The sequence below is a fragment of the Papio anubis genome, chromosome 1, assembly GCF_008728515.1.
Source record: "Papio anubis isolate 15944 chromosome 1, Panubis1.0, whole genome shotgun sequence".
NCBI classification, from domain to species: domain Eukaryota; kingdom Metazoa; phylum Chordata; class Mammalia; order Primates; family Cercopithecidae; genus Papio; species Papio anubis.
Genome location: NC_044976.1, coordinates 155056921 through 155083143, shown reverse-complemented (window position 1 = coordinate 155083143; position 26223 = coordinate 155056921). Strand labels below are relative to the sequence as shown.

General features: G+C 43.1%; 1 protein-coding gene and 1 long non-coding RNA gene across 5 annotated transcripts; one reads left to right on the top strand and one right to left on the bottom strand.

The window, feature by feature from the left end:
* Nucleotides 1–1838: 1838 nt before the first annotated feature.
* Nucleotides 1839–7157, bottom strand: LOC103878242. Of its 2 annotated transcripts, none has more exons than XR_638316.3 (3): nt 7074–7157; nt 6282–6497; nt 1839–2489 (listed from the first exon to the last, which is right to left on the bottom strand). It is a non-coding gene; the product is annotated as an uncharacterized LOC103878242 (long non-coding RNA). The 2 variants fall into 2 exon arrangements; XR_001896039.2 differs by lacking the exon at nt 7074–7157 and adding an exon at nt 6746–6886.
* DYRK3 (dual specificity tyrosine phosphorylation regulated kinase 3) lies at nt 7069–26195 on the top strand. Of its 3 annotated transcripts, none has more exons than XM_021927587.2 (4): nt 7069–7314; nt 8409–8502; nt 9153–9264; nt 19312–26195. In XM_021927587.2, the coding sequence occupies exons 2-4, from the start codon at nt 8486–8488 to the stop codon at nt 20887–20889; spliced, it is 1707 nt and encodes a 568-aa protein (XP_021783279.1). In that variant the 5' UTR covers nt 7069–7314; nt 8409–8485; the 3' UTR covers nt 20890–26195. The 3 variants fall into 3 exon arrangements, with proteins under 3 accessions (XP_021783279.1, XP_003893249.1, XP_021783281.1); XM_021927589.2 differs by lacking the exon at nt 7069–7314 and adding an exon at nt 7450–7595 and having other exon boundaries at nt 19312–21037; XM_003893200.3 differs by lacking the exon at nt 8409–8502.
* The last annotated feature ends 28 nt before the right edge of the window (nt 26196–26223 follow it).

The following is a 26223-nucleotide window of genomic DNA, read 5'->3' as shown; positions in this document are numbered from 1 at the left end:
GAAGGAGGAGGAAGAAGAAGACCAGCAACAAATGTCAGAGCATCAGAAGAGAGCAGCTCCTGGAGCTCCAGACAATAAAAGCCAAGGGGGGCCTGGAAATCCTGAAGGAAAGAGGCTGATTTCCAGGGCCCAGTGGAGACATATTTGCTAATCTCTGCAGTTCCTGCAGAGGTCTCAACCTAGGAAGGTTGTGTGTGTTTCCAGGCTTCCAGGACAAGAGCAGACTTTTCTCTTAAATAGCAAGCAAGTAAGCAGCAAGCAAACAAACAAAAGTGAAGGGTTTCTCAAGCCAAGGTGACCAGCAAGTAAAATGTTGGGAAAGTAGGACGAATTAAGACAGAGATGTCTATGTATTGGGGAATAGTTTCTAAAATTCTGCTGACATCGGCATCCTTGCTGAGAGTCACTAGTGTCTGGCATGGGGAATATGAAGATTATTAATAAATAATGAAGGAGTCAGCCAGACCCATGCATACATCATTCTAATCAATGCCCATGGAAACACCTGAATTTTCCTCCAACCCAGATATTTGATCATCATTATTAGAGGAGGGGCTGAGCTGGACAGAGAAAAGGACAGAGAGGAGGACCTCCAGCTTGAGACTCCCCAGTCCTGCAGATAACTGGATCTATCCTGCTTTGAGACAGTGTAGGGATCATTAGGATTTTTTGGAATGCCTCTTGGGAGCCTTACCCTTATACCCCAACTATTCCCACTAGGTGCTCAACCAAGCCTTTCTTCCAGGCACATATGGTTGTTTCCATGAATATAATCTAAATAAAAACAATATTCTGCAACTTCTTACATTTCCAGCTTAGTTTTAACAACCCTAGGAAAGGAACATGTTTGACCGGAACACCCCCAATCCAGCTTTTATTAAAGTACAGATAGGTGAATGAAATTTGAGCATTAGGAACACAGAGGCATGGTGGTAGGGCCCCTAGCTGCTGGGCTGTGATTATCATGCATGAAAGTACTTCATGAATTGTTTTACAGAGCTTGGGGGCCATTTTTGAGGCAGAGGGGAACCTGTCTTCCATCGTTTGGGTGACATGGTGAGATGCATTTCAAAGTCTGGTGTCCAGGTTTTTGAGACTTGGGAATTTTAAAGACTTCCAGTAGCCTGGTGACCCTGATGTGGACTTTCGGGACACAGATAAAACTGATTTCCAACACCTAGCTGTAGTGAATACCTGTTGTGTTTTCTGTACCATATTCACGTATCTCTTTTTTGGGACCTTCTATAGCAACTTTCCTCTGAAAGTCACTGTTTCCCTAACTTTCTGTCCAATATGTTTCTACTGCTGGGTCTAGGAGCCTCAGGCCTGACCATTCGGAGTATTATGTTTTCCTGGCCGCAGATATGGTGTAACAATGGGCCCAGTCAAAGCCAGTGAATTACAGAGAGACTGTGGGATGACTGAGACAGCTTTTCTACTGAGTTGAATCTGGAACTGCAGTTGCCAACTTGCTTGCACAAAAGAACCCTGAGAATGAAACTAGTATGTTGGAATACAGAAACAAGAAATGGAGATAGGACAGGCACCCATCGTATCCAAATTTAGCTTTACTGCTTTTTAAAAAAATACTGTTAAAAAGGTATATGGTACATTTTCTTTTCTTTTCTTTTCTTTCTTTTTTTTTTAAGACAGAGTTTCACTCTTGTTACCCAGGCTGGAGAGCAATGGCACAATCTCTGGTCACTGCAACCTCCACCTCCTGGGTTCAAGCCACTATCCAACCTCAGCCTCCCAAGTAGCTGGGATTACAGGCACCTGCCACCACACCTGGCTAATTTTTGTGTTTTCAGTAGACACGAAGTTTCACCATGTTGGCCAGGTTGGTCTCGAACTCCTGACCTCAGGTGATTCACCTGCCTTGGTCTCCCAAAGTCCTGGGATTACAGGTGTGAGCCACCGCGCCCAGCTGGTACATTTTCTTTAAGCAGTTTTAGGTTGATATTTGCAATAGAAAAAGCCCTAACCTGTACACTAGGTCATTGAGAGAGAACTAGTTCCTTGGCCCAAATGCTGTGAATAGAGCAGGTATAGTGGTCCTCTAAGACCTTCCAAGAGCCAGGTGACCCAACAGGACTTGGTCTACACATGAGTGATTTCCAAACCTGGCTGATGAACAACAGCCACAATAAAAAGATAAGCAGGTATTCTTACCAAGAAACTGTTCATCATTAGATTTGGTGGGATGGAGGGTAGGCATAATTGGTACTTTTCAAAAGTTCATTTATTTATTGCTGTACCCCAAAGCTTAATGGCTTAAAGTAACCATTTTATTTGCTCATAATTCTCAAGGGGCTGTTGATTTGGGCGGGGTGCAGCCAAGAGGTTCTCCTGCTAGCTTTGTGTGGCGCTCTCATGTGGCTGCTGTCAGCTGTCAACTCAACCGGGTGGCCCTTCTCACTTGTCTGGCAGTTGGCATTAGCTGAGGACTACAGAAATACAGCTCAGACTTGTCCACATGGTGGCAGCATCTAAGAGAAGGAGAGCAGAAGCTGTAAGGAGGTCTCCTGAGGCCTCAGCTCCTAAATCACACACCGCCAATTCTGTCACGTGTCATTGGTTAAATCAAGTCACATGGCCAGTCAGCTTCAAGAATTAGGAAAATAGTTTCCTCCACTCCCTGGGAGCAGCTGCAAAGGATGTGCTATGTTTAATCTACTACAGTAGACAAGGTTCCTAAACTTTAATGCAACAAATTACTACAAATTTAGTGGCTTGAAACAAGCAAATTTATCTTACAGTTCTGGAAGTCAGAAGTCCCAAAATTGAGGTGTAAGCAGTGATTCGTTTCTTCTAGAAGCTCTAGAGGAAAATTTGTTTCCCTGCCTTTTCCAAAAGCTTCTGGAGGCCACCTTCATTCCTTAACTCATGGCCCCTTCCTCCATCTTCAAGACCAACAACAGCATCTTGAAATCTCTTTCTCTCTCTGACCTCTGCTTCCACAGCCACATTTCCCTCTCTGACCCTCCTTCCATCTTTTTTTTCCCCCTTCCATCTTTTTTTTTTTTAGATGGAGTCTCACTCCGTCACCCAGGCTGGAGTGCAATGGCGTGATTTCTGCTCACTGCAAACTCCGTCTCCTAGATTCAAGTGATTCTCCTGCCTCAGCCTCCTGAGTAGCAGGTACTACAGGCACACACCACAACGCCCAACTAATTTTTGTATTTTCAGTAGAGACGGGTTTCACCATGTTGGCCAGGGTGGTCTTGAACTCCTGACCTCAGGTGATCCACCCACTTCGGCCTCCCAAAGTGCTGGGATTATGGGTGTGAGTTACTGTGTCCGGCCTCCCCTTCCATCTTAAAAGGACCCTTGTGATTACAGTGGGCCCACTCAGATAATATAGGAAAATTACCCCATCTCGAGATCCTTAACTTCATCACATTTGCTAAGTCCCCTTTTGTCAAGTAAAGTGACATATTTACAGATTCTTGGCATTAGGATGTGGACATCTTTGGGAAACTATCATTATGCTTACCACCTTCAGAATCTTAAATCAAGGGAAACTATGTTACGGAATTCAAAGGATCCAGTGGTCTAGCCTGGCTAGCCTCCCAGGCTCAGGGAATACAGGTAGAATACAGGCAGTTAAGAGGCTGGGTTTTTCGATCAAACAGACCAGGGTTTGAATTGCAGTTCATAATTTACTGGCTGGGTGATCTTGGACTGTTTTCTGAAGTGTAGGACGGAGATAATACCCATCTCACAGGACTACTGTGAGTTTTAAATGAGCAAATATGTTAAAGTGCTTCAGATGGTGCTTGGAACATAATAAATACTTAGCAAATAGTAATGATGATTAGAAAGACTCCTGGTTTGGTTTCAAGATTTCAGAAAGGAAGCTTCATAGGACCCCTCAGGGCTATAGGTGGAACTGGTCACGCTGACTTAGGAGGAGCAAGTGGAAAAAGATGGCAAACGTTTTGGAAAAGAGAAATAGGTGAAGGGTTTGGGATAATAAGGGCAACCTTCAGGGTTTAGGAGACACAGAACTAAGTGTGGATAGTAGTGGAAGAGGCCGTACTGTAGTACAGCACTGCGGGCATGGCTTTTGTTTGCTGTGTTAATAAGGGGCATTTTTCAAATCTTGGTGGAGAGGGGAGGGCATAAGAACAGGAGATGCCTGAGGTATAAAAGAGAGACAGTTTTCTGAGGCTCCAAAAAAATAAGCCATGGCTTTAGTGTTCCAGTGAGCTAGATGTCAGTGTTTCTGAAAAAAATAGCAAGTATGTATTTCAGGAACACAGGTGAATTTGAGGTTAATATAGCTTGGGGAAAAGAGTAAGTTTCACTGGTTCTCTCCAAATGATTTTTTAAAAATATTTTTCAATTCTGTGACGCACATGTTACAGTAGGCATTATGGCACATTTTGCTGTACAGAAATTATACCAATGAAACTTGTTCAAACTTAACATAACCTACCAACAGCTATTTTATCACAAAATTCCAGGTACAGGCCACAGGGATGTTTTCTTAATCTGTGCATTTGAAACTTTGATCACATTGTGAATGTCCCAATGGGTTTTTAAGATCCTGGAATAGTTGCATCTTTTTTGCTGTTGTTTATTTCCTTAGTCAATGTATTAGAACTCACAAGTACCTTATTTTGCAGATGTCTTAGAACTGGCTTCAAAGGACAGACAGGCATCTTATATGACTTTTGACTAAATCATGGTGGGTAAATCTGACTTTAACTGCATGAAGAATGATAATGGTGATTTTAAACTACTCTTGAATGAGGCTTTGGAGGGGAAGAAAGGGCATGAATGATGTGGAAGCTGCTTGGGAGCTGGAGGGGACAGGGTAGCGCTCAGCAGGGGTGTGGAGGCTCCTTTCAAATCCCTTATGGGACGTTAACCCCATCATACAGGGGCTCTTTGAAGAAACATTGGGTCACTAAGGTCAGAGATTTATGAAGCTCCAGCACCCTCAAGGAGTCCTCTTTCCCTTGACCATGGGAACAATAGGCTAAAGACAAAGGAGGCCTCTGTATTTTCCACCTTAGGAGTCAGAAAGAGAGCAGGAACACTTCCACTTGGCTCTGGAAGATGTGTCTTAAACACAGACTGAGGATGCAATCGTCTGACGAGCAGTGATTCAGGATGAGGTAAGAGATCATGTGGGAGCAAGTCTCATTCAACTGTTCAGGGAGGGCAGTAAAGTGGTCTGAGGTGTCCACATAAGTACTGAGAACGGGGATTATTTAATAGAATTTTGTAATCTTAGAGCTGGAAAGGACTTCAACAGTAACCTCGTCCAATCTTTGCGTTGCCATGGAACTCTTTCCTCAAACAAAAGCTTCATGAGAGCCCAAATACAAACCCCTGTGAAAGCAGAATTGCTCTGGTTGCAGAGTGGGGGAAGGGGGAGACAAAAGAAAAAGTTTATTTACAAAATTAGAAAACTTTAAAAAATAATCACGGAAGAAAACTTTTTTATTTATATGCATACCATAAGGCTAAAGTAACATTGATCACAAAAAATAAAATTCCCCAAACCAATAGATTCTTTTTTTTTTGAGTCGCCCAGGCTGGAGTGCAGTGGCCGGATCTCGGCTCACTGCAAGCTCCGCCTCCCGGGTTTACGCCATTCTCCTGCCTCAGCCTCCCGAGTAGCTGGGACTACAGGCGCCCGCCACCTCGCCCGGCTAGTTTTTTGTATTTTTTAGTAGAGACGGGGTTTCACCGTGTTGGCCAGGATGGTCTCGATCTCCCGACCTCGTGATCCGCCCGTCTCGGCCTCCCAAAGTGCTGGGATTACAGGCTTGAGCCTCCGCGCCCGGCCACCAATAGATTCTTATATAGAGTGAAGCGACTTTGGCTCTTTAGGGACATTTTTACTTGGAGTCACGAGAACAGAGAATATGACTTTCAGTCACACGGAAATGAGCCTTGGATGGGAATTTTTAAGATTTATGGGAATTGTGCTATACTGATTAGGGACAATGAGCGTTCTAGTCCCACCAGGTGGCGCCCGCGTTCGGCATTCTGAGAACGTTTGGCGTCTTCTGGACTCCAGAATCTGGACAGTCCGACCGCCTCGTGCTTGGTGGGTTTACAAGCTCTGGTTCTTACCACCCATCTTCCAGGATTTTTTTTTTTTTTTTTTTAAACAAACAAACCCACAAAACATGACTGGATGCCACACTCAAGAAAACACTTGTGTTCGGGTGTTTTAACCTCCAACGATGGAAATCTGCTTAACATTGGTGTTTCTAAGGTGTCTTAGCATCAGAAAAGGAAAAAGACACATATATACGCACTCTAAGGAAAAAGTCAGGAAGGGCCTCGCAGGGGTCCTGGTGCGGCAGGAGGACGGTTAGGCGTTAGAAGCTTCTAGTTCAGGCTTTGCCGCTTCACGTTCATGAGGAAGCGCGGCTCCTCTGGCCTTAGTTTCCTACGCTGTCTTCCCGTCTGTGGCTGACTGTTGCAGGGGAGTCAGACAAAGGCCCAGCTTCTATTCTGCATCCCAGCTAAGTCTGTAAAAGACGAAAGCCGTCGGGTACCTCGGTTACTGATATCAAATGTTCATAAATGGAGGCATCGTGTCAATAAATGGGTTTATTATTATTGCTTTCTTATGTAACTCACAAACCCCCGGAGGGTCGTCCCCGTGGTGGGAAAGCCTAAAACAATACACATATGTTTTCTTTAATTTAAAATTCATATTGAAGCGGGAGGTTTTAGAACTTCCAGGATGCAACATGCTACTTAAGGGACCGCGGACCGTGAGGGGCGGGCAGCCCTTCTGAGATCGCGGGCTGTTACTTTCACCCCTCCTTCGCCGGACCCCTCTGTCCGTCCGCAGCTCGCGCCAGGGAACCCGAGGCGCCTAGGCCGCGGGCTCCTCGCCTCCAGCCTCCCGCCTCCAGCCTCCCGCCTCCCGCGCCAGCGCTAGCACCGGCTAGGAGCGCCGCGTGGCCTGTACCGGCCACGGGCCCCACCCCCGTGCGTCAGCGCGTAGCTGCGCCGAGGCGTTTCCCGGGGGCGTGCCGCGGTTGCTAGGCGACCAGACCGCTCCCCCTCCCGCCCCTGCAGCTGCGTCTCCCCACTACCCAGCCCAGGCCAGTTGGGAGCGAAGGCGCGCTGAGCTGCAGTGTCTGGCCGAGAGTCCCCGTAGGAGCGTCGCGCCGCGGAGGCAGCCGTCCCGGCGTAGGTGGCGTGGCCGGCCGGACCCTCCAACTGGCGCCCCTCCCCGCGCCGGGTCCCGAGCTAGCAGATGGGAGGCACAGCTCGCGGGCCTGGGCGGAAGGATGCGGGGCCGCCCGGGGCCGGGCTCCCGCCCCAGCAGCGAAGGTAACGGCGCCGCGGGGTAACGGGCTGGAGGCGCCTCAGGGAGCGGCTGGCGCTGGCAAGCGAAGCTTGGGGGCTGGGAGGAGGTAGAGTGAGCCCTCAGCAGGAGGGACGAGGGCAGGGGTCTGACTGCCTCCCCGGGACCTCCCCCAACCTCCTCTCCGTCAGGGTCCCCTCCCCCCATCCCTGGCTCACCGGGCGCGGGGGAGGGGGCTAGAGAGGAGTTAGAGCAAGAAGAATTTCCACCCCTGGAATACCCGTGAAACCCTAGATCAGGGTATATGGTAAGGGATTACGAAAACTAGGACTTTTTGTGGGGCTTTTTAGTAAACGGGGAGAGACCGGGAGCGATACCTTGGAAAGAAGCCCTGTTGCTTAGAGCGGATAACCAAGGGCTGAACTCTTGGGGTTTGCTGTGAGGGGTGCGGTCTAGCTTCGGATGTGCAGGTTGTGGGCTGTGCTGGGTACGGCTTTTTCCGGATCCTATTTTGAGAGATTCCCCACCTTGCGTTGTATTTTACACCTCAATGGAGAGAAGAGACCCCTGCTCCCCGTTTTATTTGCATGCAGACTCTTGTTAATTTCCTCTGGCTGTTAGTCACTAGGCAATTTTGAACGTTTTCTTTTTCTTTATAAATGTGGACGCCTGTTCTGGTTTGTTTTATCAGGCTTATGGCAAAGGGTCAGTCACATTCAGAATATTTGGTTTCTGTCAGTGAAGCCGTTGCCTGTTAAAAATATAAATAATTCTATCAGAATGTGAGCATGTTTTTAAAAAGAGCATTCCAAAAATATTTGTAGGGTTTTCTCCCCTTTGTATTTTTATAACACATCTATAAAGAAAACTCTAGAACGAATTTCACAAAACAGTTTTTAAAGGTGACCAGAATATTCCAGGATATTTTAAAGACATTAAACAAATTATTCCTCTGCAACATCGTCATTGTTATATTCATAGTGTATCATGTAAAATGATACAATGAAATGCTGATGTGTGTAACTGGGAAATCCGTGTTCTTGGTAGCAGATGAAATACATTATTCAGGGCCATCTTGTGGATGAAATAAATCCTCTCCGTCTTTTGTGTTCCCTTACAGTGGTGGAGCCACAGTGTTAAAGAACAGAGAAGTGATCCTTAATCATTTAGAATTTTGCCTCCACCATTCACCAGAAAATGAAGTGGAAAGAGAAGTAAATTCATTACATTTTATATTTTAGAGCATCCTTTTAGTGTTTGCTGTAGTACTTAACTGTATTTTTCTACAAGTTAGGTAGATGTAAGTAGGTAAGCAAGTAAACTAATAAAGAGAAGACAGCCTTAAAAAGGCTTTTTATTTCTTGCCTGTAAGACCCAGAAGTGTATAGACTGGAGCTAGTCTTCCCATTAACATGGGGAAGACAGGCTCAGAGGAGAAGGTAGCACACAGCCAGTGTTAGAGCTGAGATTAGAATCCAAGTCTCTGACTTTGAAAAACTATTACCTCTGTTAGTTTTTTCTGGTCTTTTTTTTTCTCTATGAACTTCAGATTCAAACTAGACTTTATTTTCAAGTAGTAAGTTATTATGAGATCCTCCTGATAGTCCTTATTATTTTTAACAACATTCAGAGAGACTTGTTTCAACTATTTTAAAATAAAAACCTAGAAATGCTGTCCTTGAAAAACAAAAGTTGGATTTCCTCTGTTCCTCTTCCAAATACCCCAGTTGTTTATATTCAGTGCCAAAATGTAGTGTAGACTTTTATTTCTATTACTGTTCCTTGTAGCAGATATGAAGCAGTTAAGAGACAGGATTTTATATTCTTCAGTTACTGACATTTTATCTGTAATCCTTTCAACTAGGTTGGGGGATGGTGTCTATGATACTTTCATGATGATAGATGAAACCAAATGTCCCCCCTGTTCAAATGTGCTCTGCAATCCTTCTGAACCACCTCCACCCAGAAGACTAAATGTAAGTAAAAGAAGTAATTCTTTGTACATGAATTGTTTTGGAAAGGAGGAAGTGCTACTTAATGCTCAAGTACACTTATGTATCACTGACTACCAGACTTTTTTTTTGTCTCTTTTTGATTCCTCTTGACTTTGAAATAACAACGTCTGTGGTCCAAATTTAGCTTTTCAGAATGATTTCAATTTGAAGCTCACCTTTTTATTTCAGTTTCCACTGGGATAAATATATAGCACTAGGAAAAAAATAATATGCTACTTTTATATAGGTAATGCTTATTTTTGTATAGGATAATATACACCTAGTATTACAAAGGCTCCTTTTAACAAAAATAAGAAACAGAAAACATCTCGGAATTCATAGATCTGCAGGGTTTTTTTTCCCCTGCACGATGGAAATGTAGTCTTCGTTTATTAGTATGCTAAAGAGAACCATTTTATAGATAGATGGTAATTAACACAGTTTGGGACTGCGACACTTAGCCTTTTTTTTTTTTTTTGAGATGGAGTCTCTCTGTCGCCCAGGCTGGAGTGCAATGGCATGATCTTGGCTCACTGCAACCTCTGCCTCCCAGGTTGAAGTGATTCTCTTGCCTCAGCTGCCTGAGTAGCTGGGATTACAGGTGCGCGCCACCACGCCCAGCTAATTTTTGTATTTTTAGTAGAGACGGGGTTTCACCATGTTGGTCAGGCTGGTCTTGAACTCCTGACCTCGTGATCCACCCGCCTCGGCTTCCCGAAGTGCTGGGATTACAGGCATGAGCCACCGCGCCTGGCAGCTTTTTTTTTTTTTTAACTTAAGATAAAATTAATTCACATTCCCTCGGCATGCGTAGAGTGGTAGGCAGAGCAGGGTTTGGCCAAGTTCCATGACAAGGAGAGGCTATCCTATGACTTTAAAATTTGCTGCATATGTTATCAGATGAACAAACTGAATAATTGAATTGACTCATTTGTAATATTTCTCTTTCACATTTCTGTGTTTAAGACCTGAAATTGTTTCTATATGGAAAAATCACTTGTGTTTTTCATAGTCCTTCCTGTTGTCATCAGTTTTTGCTTAAAATCAACCTTTTTCCTTTTTTTTTTTTCCTAAGATGGAGTCTTACTCTGTCGTCCAGGCTGGAGTGCAATGGCGTGACATCGGTTCATTGCAACCTCCGCCTCCCGGGTTCAAGCAATTCTCCTGCCTCACCCTTCCTGAGTAGCTGGGATTACAGGCGCCTGCCACCACGCCCAGCTAATTTTTGTATTTTTAATAGAGACAGGGTTTCACCATGTTGGTCAGGCTGGTCTCGAACTCCTGACCTCAAGTGATCCACTTCCCTCGGCCTCCCGAAGTGCTGGGATTACAGGCGTGAGCCACCGTGCCTGGCCCTTTTCCCCACTTTCAGCACTAGTAGTATACAAAACGTAACCTAAAAATATCTTGAAGGCTGGTCACCCTATTTTTTGTCTCCTTTTGGAGTGTAGTGGGGTTTCTTTCCATTCTTTGCAAGTTTGTTTCTTTAATATGTCAAAATGTCTAAGAACTTCAGAACCATATACATCTTGTGTTGCCCATCAGATTGCTTGGTTACTTGCTGCCAATTGGCTCATCTCTATAGGAAACTATTTGCAATTGGGTTGAAGTGTTAACATCTGACTTTAAGTCATTTTAACTTTGATTTTTTTTTTTTTTTTTTTTGTGGTGGAGTCTCACTCTGTCGCCTAGGCTGGAGTGCAGTTGCGCTATCTTGGCTTACTGCAACCTCTGCCTCCCGGGTTCAAGCGATTCTCCTGCCTCACCCTCCCAAGCAGCTGGGATTATAGGCACCAACCAACATGCCCAGATAATTTTCGTATTTTTAGTAGAGACAGGGTTTCACCATATTGGTCAGACTGGTTTTGAACTCCTGGGCTCATGATCCGCCCACCTCAGCCTCCCAAAGTGCTGGGATTACAGGTGCGAGCCATTGCGCCTGGCCAAGTCATTTTAACTTTGATTCAGAGTTAGCCAATGCTATTTACCTTCCAGTAGGTTACTTATTTTGTATGTTTCAGGATCAAAAATGAATTTCTTACTGCATGGTGTTCAGCACAGCAGTTTTGTAGGGGAGCAAGAAGAAAGATGTCTTTCTCGCGTAAAGATGTCTTTACTCTTTACTCATTTCTTTTCTTTTTTTTTTTTTTTTTTTGAGACGGAGTCTCACTCTGTCACCCAGGCTGGAGTGCACTGGCACTCACTGCAAGCTCTGCCTCCCGGGTTCACGCCATTCTCCTGCCTCAGCCTCCCGAGTAGCTGGGACTAAAGGCGCCCACCACCTCACCTGGCTAATTTTTTGTATTTTTAGTAGAGACGGGGTTTCACCGTATTAGCCAGGATGGTCTCGATCTCCAGACCTCGTGATCCGCCCGCCTTGGCCTCCCAAAGAGCTGGGATTACAGGTGTGAGCCACCGCGCCCAGTCCCAGATGAATATTCTATTTTTTTTGAGATCAAGTCTCACTCTCTCACCCAGGCTGGAATGCAGTGGCGCAATCTCGGCTCACTGCAACCTCCACCTCCCAGGTTCAAGCAGTTCTCCCTGCCTCGGCCTCCCGAGTAGCTGGGATTGCAGGCATCTGCCACCATGCCTAGCTAATTTTTGTAGTTTTAGTAGAGATGGGGTTTCATCATGTTGGCCAGGCTGGTCTCGAACTCCTGACCTCAGGTGATCTGCCCACCTCAGCCTCCCAAAAGTGCGGGATTTACAGGCATGAGCCACCGCACCCAGCTGTCCTTACTCATTTTGCTGGAAAAAAAAAAATGCGTTTTGACCTCTTGGTGCCACTTACATTTCATTATGCCATGACTCTATCCCGAGATCCTGTTGCCCTTTTTACAAAGTTTTCTAGCGTCCTTTATTCAAGGGGCTCTTATGTTCTCGTGGTAAACTATAAATATCTGCCCCACTGACATTTATTGGGTTAAGTTTTGTGTTGCAGGGATTTAGGGTTTGGGAGCCGGGGAAAAGGTAGGGTTTTATATCTGAGTGAGAAGGATATTCCTTTTGAATTTCTCAGCAAGATTTTTAAAACTTGATTAATGTAGTAGGAGATTCTATTTGAAATGCCAGAAGCCCATCAAATTAGCAGGGTATATGAAGCATTCTTATGAAATAAAACATGATAAATATGACATTATTCATCTCTCTGGATATAATTACATGGTTAAGAAAATACTTCGTAGAGTCAATCATATACATTGCTTGGTTATTGCAATTCTAACCCTAGACTAGAAATATTTAGTGTTTTTTTTTTCAATAGGTTTTTGGGGAACAGGTAGTGTTTGGGTTACATGAACAAGTTCTTTAGTGGTAATTTCTGAGATTTTGGCGCACCCATTACCCGAGCAGTGTATGCTGGACCCAGTGTGTAGTCTTTTATCTCTCACTCCCCTACTACCCCATCCCCCAAGTCCCCAAAGTCCATTGTATCATTCTTAAGCCCTTGTATCCTCTTCATAGCTTAGCTTCCACTTATGAATGAGAACATACCATGTTTGGTTTTCCATTTCTGAGTTACTTCACTTAGAATAATTCCATCCAGGTTGCTGTGAATGCCATTACTTCATTCTTTTTTATGGATAAGTAGTATTCTATGAGATATATATGTGTGTGTGTGTGTGTGTGTGTGTACACACATATATACACGTATATATGCACATATATACGTGTATATATATACACACATATATACATGTATATGCACATATATATACATGTATATATACACACACACACGTGTATATATGTGCATATATATACCATAATTTCTTTACTCCTTGATTGATGGGCATTTGGGGAAATATTTAGTGTTTTAAAACAATTATACTTTAATATGTGTGAACACTAGATTTTTTTTTTTTTTGAGATGGAGTTCATTTGCTTCAGGCTGGAGGCAGTGGTCGGAGGCTCACCGTGTCTTCGGCCTCCCAGGTTTACCATTCCTGTTCCCGGGCCTCCGAGTAGTTGGGACTACAGGCGCCTCACACCGCCTCGGCTAGTTTTTTGTATTTTTTTAGTAGAGACGGGGTTTCACCGTGTTAGCCAGAATGGTCTCGATCTCCTGACTCCTTGATCCACCCGCCTCGGCCTCCCAAAATACAGGCTTGAGCCACGCTACCCGGGCCGAACACTAGATTTTTTTAGAGCAATGGAAGGAATGTTTTATTTATAGCTCATCAGACTTGATATGTAATTGATTCAGGCCAGTATTTGAGTTATTTACAGGAAAGGAAAGAAAGTTAAGAAGAGAACCCCTCCCTGAAAGGATTCCCTATTTAATAAATGGTGCTGGGAAAACTGGCTAGCCATATGTAGAAAACTGAAACTGGATCCCTTCCTTACACCTTGTACAAAAATTAATACAAGATGGATTAAAGACTTAAATGTTAGACCTAAAACCATAAAAACCCTAGAAGAAAACCTAGGCAATACCATTCAGGCCATAGGCATGGGCAAAGACTTCATGACTAAAACACCAAAAGCAACGGCAACAAAAGCCAAAATTGACAAATGGGATCTAATTAAACTAAAGAGCTTCTGCACAGCAAAATAAACTACCATCAGAGTGAACAGGCAACCTACAGAATGGGAGAAAATTTTTACAATCTACCCATATGACAAAGGGCTAATATCCAGAATCTGCAAAGAACTTAAATTTACAAGAAAAAATCAACACCATCAAAAAGTGGGCAAGGGATATGAAATGTCTTCAAAAGACCTTTATGCAGCCAACAGACATGTGAAAAAATGCTCATCATCACTGGCCATCAGAGAAATGCATATCAAAACCACAATGAGATACCATCTCACACCAGTTAGAATGGCGATCATTAAAAAGTCAGGAAACAACAGGTGCTGGAGAGGATGTGGAAAAATAGGAACACTTTTACACTGTTGATGGGACTGTAAACTAGTTCAACCATTATGGAAGAGAGTGTGGCGATTCCTCAAGGATCTAGAACTAGAAATACCATTTGACCCAGCCATCCCATTACTGGGCATATACCCAAAGGATTATAAATCATGCTGCTATAAAGACACATGCATACGTATGTTTATCGCGGCACTATTCACAATAGCAAAGACTTGGAACCAACCCAGATGGCCCTCAATGATAGACTGGATTAAGAAAATGTGGCACATATATACCATGGAATACTATGCAGCCATAAGAAGGATGAGTTCATGTCCTCTGTAGGGACATGGATGAGGCTAGAAACCATCATTTTGAGCAAACTATTGCAAGGACAAAAAACCAAACACCGCATGTTCTCACTTATAGGTGGGAATTGAACAATGAGAACACTTGGACACAGGGTGGGGAACATCACACACCGGGGCCTGTCGTGGGGTGGGGGCTGGGGGAGAGATAGCATTAGGAGATATACCTAATGTAAATGACGAGTTAACGGGTGCAGCACACCAACATGGCATATGTGTACGTATGTAACAAACCTGCAGGTTGTACACATGTACCCTAGAACTTAAAGTGTAATAATAATAATAAAAGAAGAGAACCCCTCCCTGTGTGGAAAAATTACCTCCCAGAATTCTCCAGATTCACTGGAGAAGATGACCTTGATGGTGGACTACACTGACGTAGCCTGCTTGGTTCTGGAGCATGCTGTAAGAGAGACATAAAGTGCAGCCTATGTTGCGAATGTGAACAGGAGAGTGAGGAAGCCTGATGTATGTTGGGTGAGGTGAGGCAGATGTAGTGGGGATGGTAAACCTACAGAATGGTGGAGACAGGGACAGCACAGCCCCTTTTAAGTATCCAGAGGGCTCCTACTTGAAATTTGGACATTTCTGTGTGGTTCCCAAAGGCAAAGTAAGACTTATTTTGCAAGGAGAGAAATTTAGGTTTACCTTAAGGAAAAACCATGAATCAGGGACTCCAAATGATATCATTAATATTATTGTAATAGTTCCGTGGAAATTACATTTCTGATATGTATCTGTTCTTATTTATGTTGTGTACCTGAGACCCTCTCATTATCACAAACAGAAATGAAGGCCTTCAGAGCCAGTGCAGCCTTACATGTAAGCAGAGTAGGGGAAATTCCCAGGGACAGACCCTGCACCACAAATAACCTTTCCTAACAGTTTGTCACTGGTGACTGCAGTTCCTAGAGGCATTCCTTTGGGTTAGGGCATTGATCTTCTGTTGAAGTTCAAATATCCATGGAGAGGTAACACAGTCCATTGTATAGCGAGTGGAAAGTATGTTTTATGTGGGGAGAAAGTGGGTGAGGCAATTCCGTGTATCCTAAGCGAAGGCCTATTGTGGGGGCCTTCATTGAGCAGAAGGTGTAGTTAGTGCTAGATGCTTGATGGAGGGAGATCAGACTGGAGAAATGGAGGAAGCCACCAGAGAGAGAAGAGAGAAAAGGGGAAGGGGAAGGGTGTATAGGAACTTAAACTTCAATGTATTGAGAGTTTTGCTGAATTGTAACCAGTGTCTTAAATATTTTATAGTTGGTGAAGTTATTATTATTAATTAGACAACATCCTACAAGCAGATATTATTATCCACATCTTGCAGATAAAGAAACTGAGGCTCAGGAAGGCAACAGGGATCTACAGTTTTTTTTGTGTTTTTTTTTTTTTGAGAAGGAGTCTTGCTCTGTCGCCCAGGGTGGAGTGCAGTGATGCAATCTTGGCCCACTGCAACCTCTGCCTCCTGGGTTCAAGCAATTCTCCTTCCTTAGTCTCCCAAGTAGCTGGGATTACAGGCACACACCACCATGCCTGGCTAATTTGTGTATTTTTAGTAGAGACGGGGTTTCACCATGTTGGCCAGGCTCATCTCCAACTCCCAACCTCAGGTGATCTGCCCACTTTGGCCTCCCAAAGTGCTGGGATTACAGGCGTGAGCCACCACACCCAGCTGGACCTACAACTTTTAAGTAGCATAGCCAGGACCCCAACCCAGGCCTTCTGACTCCCTGTTTCTTCAGGATGTGTTTCAGAGACTTCAGCAGTAAATATTTAGATGCATTAAAGTTAGGTAGTAAAGATTTTAAGGACAACTAGCCAAGATGCTTGTAGATGTTTGTTTTTGTTATGTAAATCTAATTAAAACCAAACAATTAAAATTCTTTTCCTAGTTCCACCAGATTTATTCCCTGATAGATGGCAGGCTGGAGTGCAGTGGTGCGATCTCAGCTCACTGCAACCTCCATCTCCCTGGTTCAAGTGATTCTCCTGTCTCAGGCCCCTGAGTAGCTGGGAATGCAGGTGCGCACCACTACGCCTGGCTAATTTTTGTATTTTTAGTAGAGACAGGGTTTCGCCATGTTGGCCATGCTGGTCTCGAACTCCTGACCTCAGGTGATCCACCCACCTCGGCCTTCGAAAGTGCTGGGATTACAGGCATGAGCCACTGCGGCCGGCCAATATTTAGATTCTATATGCAGGCCTGTTTCTTTTCTTGACCAGTGATAGTTTCTATTTTGGTATCAGAGAGACTGTATGTACTTGGGCAATATCTGGCCCCTTTATTTTAAAACTAAATGCCAAGCTGTGGCTACATTTGAACTGGCTTGTTGACTTTAAGATCATATAATACATGATGTAACTATAAGTGTTCTATAAATATTTAAATTGATTAAATGATTTTTTAAAAGGACTTTTATAACTGAATTACGGGGGCTGTCTGAAGTATGCCAACACTTAAATTTTTGTCATTTATGTTTTTTAATATTGTTTTTTGTTATTTATTTTTGGTAATTTATAAATACAATTTTTGTTTTGCTTAGGTTATATTAAAATTTCTAGTTTTTAAAGGTTTGACCACTTTTTAGCTTACATTTTTAGAGATTATAACTGTAGCCCAGAGCTCCTCTGGAATTAATCTGTTCCTCATACTACAGGCTCTCTCAAATTATCAAACAGATAAAGGACATAATTCTTCAGGGTCCGTTGAGAAAAACAGTTGTTCTTTTAAGTATCCTAGACTTCCTTTTATTTTTAACAACAGATTTAACATTTTTATCTTTCCAGCCCCTTCTTAATATTTTTCACTGATTTCTTTTTTTATTTTTTTGAGACAGTCTCTCTCTCTGTTGCCAAGGCTGGAATGCAGCAGTAGCGTGATCTTGGCTCACTGTAGCCTCCACTTCCTAGGTTCAAGTGATTCTCCTGCCTCAGCCTCTCAAGTAGCTGGGATTACAGGCATGCATCACCACATCTGGCCTTGTTTTTTTGTTTTTGTTTTTGGGTTTTTTTGTATTTTTAGTAGAGGTGGAGTTTTGCCGTGTTGGCCAGGCTGGTCTCAAACTTCTGGCCTCAAGTCATCTGTCCGCCTTGGCCTCCCAAAGTGCTGGGATTACAGGGATGAACCACCATGCCTGGCCACATTGTTTATTTTATTTTTTATTTTATTTATTTTTTTGAGACGGAGTCTCACTCTGTCACCCAGACTGGAGTGCAATGGCATGATTTGGCTCACTGCAACCTCCACCTCCTGGGTTCAAGCAATTCTCGTGCCTCAGCCTCCCAAGTAACTGGGATTACAGGCATGCACCATCATGCCCGGCTAATTTTTGTATTTTTAGTAGATACAGAGTTTCACCATGTTGGCTAAGTTGGTATCAAACTCCTAACCTCAAGTGATCCACTTGCCTTGGTCTCCCAGAGTGCTGGGATTACAGGCGTGAGACACCACACCCAGCCAAAAAATTTTATTTTTTAAGGTGTACAATATAATTGTTTTGATACAGGTAGTGAAATGGTTACTACAGTCAAGCCAATTAAACGTGCCTGTCATCTCACAGTTACCCTTTTTTCTTTTTCTTTTTTTTTAATTATACTTTATGTTCTAGGGTACATGTGCACAATGTACACGTTTGTTACATATGTATACATGTGCCATGTTGGTGTGCTGCACCCACCCTTTTTTCTTAATATTAATTAATATTAATTTTACTTAGGTGTTTGGTTGTTTTTGTCCTTCTTTTCCTCCATCTTATTTCAAAAAACCTTGTTTCAATTCAAAGAATCTTAATTCAGAGGAGTAAGTAGAGCTTTTTTCTGTGGGTCACTGTCCCTTCCAGGAGAAGACTGTGGAAAACCTAGTGAAAGAAGTGGTACTCCTTAATCAAGTAGGCTCTTGCTGGGGAATAGTTTTTAAGAAGCACCCCAGGGACCTTGGACCCTCACTGTTACCAGGTACTTGAAGAATTGGTCCAGTTGATCTCCAGAGTTCTCTCTAACTTAGAGCTTTTGTGATTCAATGAACTAAGTTAAAAGGCTGCAGTAATTTATATGGGGACCTGGGAGTGTATGATTGAACACTTTGTTGATTTCAGGCCACAGTCAGCATTCAGCCCTGCTAGTCTACAGATGCTGGGAGAACCTGGAGCTGAGTTATATTAATGGGAAGGGCCCTGGAATAGGAGCCAGAAGACCTAGGTTCAAATTCTGCTTCTGTCACTTGATGGTGCCTTACTGTTTACACTTCAGTAGGCATTATTTTGACCATGCTATTTGTGTTTAAGATTTGGGAAGATACTTGAAACAATTAGTAAACAGTGTAAGATAGTGCATATATTATACATAATCAAGTACCAAATTATGTGGCATAAACTGGACAAACTGCAGTTAGGATGTGAGGTTAATTAGTATGGGCTTGGAGTAGTTCTAAGTGGAAGAGAGAGGAATTGAACTGGGCTTTGAAGGAATGTAGGAGTTGAGGGGATGAGGGGTAGAAGGATTCTCAGTACAAGGACACATCTGTAAGGAGGAACCTGGCATGTGGGGGGCATGGTAAGACCATCTTGTCTTGAACAAAGCAAGGCATGTATGGGGATTAGGGATGGCTGCAATATTCAGGCAGTCTGAAAATTAATATAACATAAGTTGCTAGAGACTCTTGCTTTTCTTATCTCCTTTTTGGATCATTTTAACCTTAAAGTAAACATGACTGGATATGTTTTGATGTTATTCAGTTAGAGGAGGGAAGATTCTTCCATCTTTCTGATGTCTTTAATGACTTTAACATATTCATTGTCTCTTTCATAGATGACCACTGAGAAGTTTATAAGAGATCATACTCAGCACTTTTTGGATGGAGGTGAGATGAAGGTAGAACAGCTGTTTCAAGAATTTGGCAACAGAAAATCCAATACTGTTCAGTCAGATGGCATCAGTGACTCTGAAAAATGCTCTCCTACTGTTTCTCAGGGTAAAAGTTCAGATTGCTTGAATACAGTAAAATCCAGCAGTTCATCCAAGGCACCCAAAGTGGTGCCTCTGACTCCAGAACAAGCCCTGAAGCAATATAAACACCACCTCACTGCCTATGAGAAGCTGGAAATAATTAATTATCCAGAAATTTACTTTGTAGGTCCAAATGCCAAAAAAAGACATGGAGTTATTGGTGGTCCCAATAATGGGGGGTATGATGATGCAGATGGGGCCTACATTCATGTACCTCGAGACCATCTAGCTTATCGATATGAGGTGCTGAAAATTATTGGCAAGGGGAGTTTTGGGCAGGTGGCCAGGGTCTATGATCACAAACTGCGGCAGTACGTGGCCCTGAAAATGGTGCGCAATGAGAAGCGCTTTCATCGTCAAGCAGCTGAGGAGATCCGGATTTTGGAGCATCTTAAAAAACAGGATAAAACTGGTAGTATGAACGTTATCCACATGCTGGAAAGTTTCACATTCCGGAACCATGTTTGCATGGCCTTTGAATTGCTGAGCATAGACCTTTATGAGCTGATTAAAAAAAACAAGTTTCAGGGTTTTAGCGTCCAGTTGGTACGCAAGTTTGCCCAGTCCATCTTGCAATCCTTGGATGCCCTCCACAAAAATAAGATTATTCACTGCGATCTGAAGCCAGAAAACATTCTCCTGAAACACCACGGGCGCAGTTCAACCAAGGTCATTGACTTTGGGTCCAGCTGTTTCGAGTACCAGAAGCTCTACACATATATCCAGTCTCGGTTCTACAGAGCTCCAGAAATCATCTTAGGAAGCCGTTACAGCACACCGATTGACATATGGAGTTTTGGCTGCATCCTTGCAGAACTTTTAACAGGACAGCCTCTCTTCCCTGGAGAGGATGAAGGAGACCAGTTGGCCTGCATGATGGAGCTTCTAGGGATGCCACCACCAAAACTTCTGGAGCAATCCAAACGTGCCAAGTACTTTATTAATTCCAAGGGCATACCCCGCTACTGCTCTGTGACTACTCAGGCAGATGGGAGGGTTGTGCTTGTGGGGGGTCGCTCACGTAGGGGTAAAAAGCGGGGTCCCCCGGGCAGCAAAGACTGGGGAACAGCACTGAAAGGGTGTGATGACTACTTGTTTATAGAGTTTTTGAAAAGGTGTCTTCACTGGGACCCCTCTGCCCGCCTGACCCCAGCTCAAGCATTAAGACACCCTTGGATTAGCAAGTCTGTCCCCAGACCTCTCACCACCATAGACAAGGTGTCAGGGAAACGGATAGTTAATCCTGCAAGTGCTTTCCAGGGATTGGGTTCTAAGCTGCCTCCAGTTGTTGGAATAGCTAATAAGCTTAAAGCTAACTTAATGTCAGAAACCAATGGTAGTATACCCCTATGCAGTGTGTTGCCAAAACTGATTAGCTAGTGGACAGAGATATGCCCAGAGATGCATATGTATGTATTTTTATGATCTTGCAAACCTGCAGATGGAAAAATTGCAAGCCCATTGGTGGATGTTTTTGTTAGACTAGACTTTTTTTAAACAAGACAAAACATTTTTATATAACTATAAAGGAATTCTTTAAGGGCTAATTACCTAACCAGCTTGTATTGGCCATCTGGAATATGCATTAAATGACTTTTTATAGGTCAATGCATCTTTGTTATTATCGTCAGAGGTATTTCAACTGATGTATTATACTATTGGCTTAAATCTCTTTCTCTCAAGATAGAAGGTGTAGCAAAAAATGTATCCCAACTACTCCTCACTTCTAGTGTCCCTCGGCGTCTGTTCTGGAAAGGGTAATTTGGGATATGGTGTTAGTTGTGGCTGAAAGCCAATGCTAGGTCCCTTACCCCAGTAGGGCATTCTCTAGGCTCATCGTAGGTAAAAGAGCTCACAGCAGACTCGGGGGTGGGGGAGCACCAGGAAGCTGTTGGTGACCTGGACAATTGGTGTCCCTGGTTTTCAGTGACTCATTCCTCTTCCCTTCAGTTCTCTGATGTTTGGTGTTATTATGTTCTTATTTTGCCTCTGATTTGTTTCCTAGTCACTCAAAGCATTTTACAGAAGCCTTACCACTTTACCAAATAACCCTGTAAGGTGCTGATTTAAAAGTTGAGTCATATGCATCCCTCCTTCTTTCCGCTCCTGTGTCCAAGGAAGATAAAACAGCTTCTCTGCCACAATTGACCCAGAATGCTAAAGATAGAGAATCAGCATGAAAACGGCAGCTCCCCAGCTTTGTGGTACTCCACGGACCAGCCTCCTTGCTGCATTTTCATAGAATCTCTTCCTTATAAAAGTAATCACTCTCGGGTAAACCTTACTACAGTTTTAAAATGCTTCCCTCTTCTCTTTACAGCTACCTGCCACCTTAGTGTGCCACATTTTTTCCTACTTTCACTTTAAGCTTAGTGCTATTCCCTAGATCTGAGTGAACTTCAGTTAGAAGAAAACTAAAAATCCAGAAACTGGTGATAATCAGTTGTTTTCCCCTTTATGTTTCTTAATTTTATTCTCTTCAACAGCTTTTCTTTTTCTCTGCTAAGATTTAAACAGTGAGGGCTGATAATAAAACTAGTTGTTAAGCCAGTGTCCTACTTAGAAGGGTGGAGAACGGACAGAAACTAACTCATTGCTACTGGGTTTTGTTTGTTTTTTCCTGTCCCTTCCTCTATTTCTGTCCTCTTCCAGAACAAAAGTATGCTCAAGTTCTATCCTAAATGTGTACTTTTGGCTGGGTATAGTGGCTCATGCCTGTAATGGGAGGCTGAGGTGGGTGGATCCCTTGAGTCTGGGAGTTCAAGACCAGCCTGGCAACCTGGTGAAACCCCACCTCTACAAAAACAAAAATTAGCCAGGCGTGGTGGCACGTGCCTATAATCCCAGCTACTTGGGAGGCTGAGGTGGGAGGATCACTTGAGCTGAGATCGTGCGGCTGCACTCCAGCCTGGGCAACAGAGTGAGACTCTGTCTAAAAAAAAAAAGTGTGTTCTTTAAAGTAGAATATTTGCTTTTTACAATATAGTTCTCAGAATGATCCAGTTCCATTTATTCTAGAATGTGGTGCAAACTCGACGAGATTGGAAGAAGCTCTTTTTGTTGGGCAGTGTAGTAACAAGAAAAGAAAAGAAAAATACCATGGGTATATTATTTAGGGAACTTTTGCTTTATCCAAAAGTAGTCATGATTGCTGTAGCACAGGCTGTGAAAAATGAGAGAGTGCAAATCTCTCTCATTTAAATGTCCAGGGTGGCTTTAGTCTCCCAAGTACAAAGGCCAGATGGCAGAGAACAGCTTAAACTGAGCCTTTACCCTCATTAATAGAAGGAAGTCTTGGTACTTTTGGTGACTAAGAAACTGGATTATTTAAAACCTTAATTATCTCCTTTACTCCTGGTTTACAGAGGGCAATGAATATACAACTCCTTTAGATCCCTCTAACTGCTGCTGAATTTTCTTTCTTTCTAAGCCTGCATCCTATCTCTTGATTGCATTGTCTGAAGAAGCTGTGTGAAATTTGTCTGGTCATTGGTTTTCTTGTCTGATAGTGGTATCTTGACCTCTTCACATGTCACACTAAATGCTGCTCATAACCCATCCTCGTCATCTTTACTCATCACTGCTTTCTTCAAGGGAGGTCTTGAAACTGCCTAACCTACCTCATGATCTGCTAGTCAAAATAGTGACTCTTTGGAAGACTGGTAGTCTCTGAATGAATTATCCAACGTCTGCTTCCCCACATTAACTGCATTGTATAGTTTTGGGAACTTTGCAGGTGCTAAATCTTCATGGCCATGAAGATGAAACACCTTGAGAAATGGGAACACCTCTTCACTGTGTACTTGGATCAGCCTTCTTCAACTACCAAGAAATGCATGATTTCTCTGCCAACTCCAGGAAGTAGTACAGCACGATTGAATTCTTCAGTGAATCTCTTCATCATAACATAGGGTGTAAAAGCTCACATCTACTCAAAAAACTCAAATCTACTTTTTCAGTAGATACGAGCTTACATTGACTTATGAATGATTTTCTTGTAGGCCCAACTGTGTCACGACCCTCCAGTTGAAACAAAGCATGAGTTATTTTTATATTGAGTCCTTGAACTGCTAGCCAGGTAGATGTTTCCTTAAAGTCCAGAGCAGGATCCAAGTCAGATGAAGGAGGTGGCACACCTGGCTTAACTGCAGATCAGGGAGCATTGAACCTCTACAATTTGCTGCATTGGATTTGTGCTTGGGTTTCTCACTGAATAGTAAATTAGAGAAAATGCTGCTTTTACTATTTTGCATTTTATATCAACATTAGCAGCCTGTTCCCACTCGGGTGCTGTCCAAGGCACATGTTTCCTTGGGATGTTTGGACAGAACGATCTGGCTTGATGTATTTCTTGGGTTCTGGTACCACATCATAGAGTTGGTTAAATGTAGCCAGCAGCAGTGTCAAGACAGCTGACACTGTCTTCCAAGAGTGAATGTGTTGGCCTTTGGAACTGCTGCTAACGCCATGTGTGGGGCAGCAAGCACATTTTTAGGTGGTGGCAAGGCTGTATCTGATTGACACAGATCTGCAATCCCTAACACCATATTGCTGTTGTCCTGAATTTTCTAACTTGGAGAAATTTAAGGATCTCCTGCATTATCTAGGCAGAGCATATGTTGAGGTTGTTTTGCCAGTTGTTATCAGTGTTGAAGAAGTGCTCCTGCAAGCAAACTGTGTTAAAAGGATTGTGACCCCATATGCATCTGATGTACACTGTGTTTTGGTGTTTGTGTTTTCAGAGTTCTAGCCAGTACTGCGCCTGAACTTGGGAGAGAAAGGAGCCTGTGGCTGAGGTTGGTGCGTGCTCTATTTCTGTGTATCAAATGGACTATAAGGTTACTGAAACTGGGCTAAGTGAAAGGGCATAGACAACTCTTTACACTGTAGATAGATTTTAGAAAGCTACGGGAAGGCAAATGGATGTTTCTGCCTCAATTTGGCAACCTAGAGAGTGATGCAGAGCAGAGTCACTGAGGTTGGCATGCCTGTCTTCTGCAGGCCAATGCAAGTTTTAGGAGAGTGGGCTGCTTAAAACATGGCGCTCGTCCACATGAATTTGATGATTTATGGGTGGGTTTCAAGCTTAGGGACAAGTTGTGGTTTTTAGAGGCAGTAACCCTATGCCACCTTTTTGGCCACTGTTAAAAGTTTCACTTGGATCCCTGCCCAGCCATAGCAATGAATGACCGAATTGGATCAGTTAGTGTAGAAATTCAGACTGTCTCTTCCTCAGTTACTGGATTGTTCTTTAGCCATTTTTCTTGTAGTCATTTCAGTCAAACTGGTCAGGTTAGGTGACTTACTGATTTCTAAATTAACAAAATTGAATTTCCAAATTGTTTCTGACATGGTGAGAGTTGGGTTAGAATTTTGGTTTCATTCCCCAAGTCATTTTTTCTTTTTCTTTATTTTTACTTTTTGAGACAGAGTCTCACTCTGTCGTCCAGGCTGGAGTGGAGTGGCACAGTATTGTCTCACTGCAGCCTCAACCTCCCAGACTCAGGTGATCCTCCCACCTCAACCTCCAAAGTAACTGGGACTACAGTCATGTGCTACCATGCCTGGCTAATTTTTTGTATATCTGTAGAGGGGGAGTTTCACCATGTTGCTTGAGCTGGTCTTGAACTCCTGGGCTCAAGTGATCTATGCGCCTTAGCCTCTCAAAGTGCTGAGATTATAGGCGTGAGCCACCGTGCCCAGCCTCATTTTTTCTTTCAATATGGAAAATTGGCTAATCCACCTAATACCGCTCATCCTCTTGTATTCTATCCTACCTTCTACCCTCAGAGTTATTGATGTACTCTTTCATCATGTGCTATCATGATTTCTGCTTAGATTAGAAAGTAAGCTTCAAATGGGCAGGCCCATGTCTTCATATTGTTCTGAATTAACAGATTTTCATGGCCGCTGATCATGTGCAGATAATGGAAGCTCATTTCCTTCCATGAACCAGGAGCATGCTCGCCTCTTCTTTTAAGTTGACCCACGCAGTCTCTGATGTCTTCTTTTTGGGAAAGGGTAATCAGATAAGGATTATGTAAGGACACTTTCTTCTGGTCTAGTGTTAGATACAGTTACCTTGATAATATTGAAAAAAATGAATATCACCAAAACCTAACTATGATATAAGAATTCTGCTTCTGCCCCCCAGGGGCTCTGAAAGAGTCTAGCCTTAATCTTCTTTCCCAGAGGAAGTTTGACTTATGACCATATTAGTATGCTTTATTCCTCAGTGTTTAAGGGAGTTGGGGCTGACAGGTTAGCTGGCTAATGTCATTACATTTTAGTTTTTGTGACATTTAATCTGTTAAGAAGGGGGCTTATTGCATAATCAAAAAGAACAATAAAAAAATAAAAATTTCTACTGTGAAACTATTTTGATCTGTAGCAGCTAGTCATGTTAAAACACTTTCTGTTTTGCTTAATTCTTAACTAGGCATAATTAAAGTTAAATGCTAAATTTTAGGTAGCAGCTGATAAATGCTTCTAAGCTTTCCTGACAGAATACTCCTACTACTTTGGTGAATCATGGAAAATTCTTTCTCCTTTATTTTTAATTATTTCTTTTGCATCTGTTATTGATGTCATCAACACGGAAGTTGGAAAGGTGACAATGATTGTTCTAGACTGCCTCTGTATGCTTTTTCTCCTCTGAAGATTAAAAATACATACTTATACCTTGAGCCAGGTGGAATTGCCAAAACATGTTTT

What these genes read in the sequence shown, in the direction of transcription:
- DYRK3 (XM_003893200.3), top strand. Translation starts at nt 7,238, where the DNA reads ATGGGAGGCACAGCTCGCGGGCCTGGGCGGAAGGATGCGGGGCCGCCC. An exon ending in CTCCCGCCCCAGCAGCGAAG is followed by an intron (nt 7,315 to 9,152) that starts GTAACGGCGCCG and finishes CCTTTCAACTAG; the next exon opens with GTTGGGGGATGGTGTCTATG. An exon ending in CTCCACCCAGAAGACTAAAT is followed by an intron (nt 9,265 to 19,311) that starts GTAAGTAAAAGA and finishes TCTCTTTCATAG; the next exon opens with ATGACCACTGAGAAGTTTAT.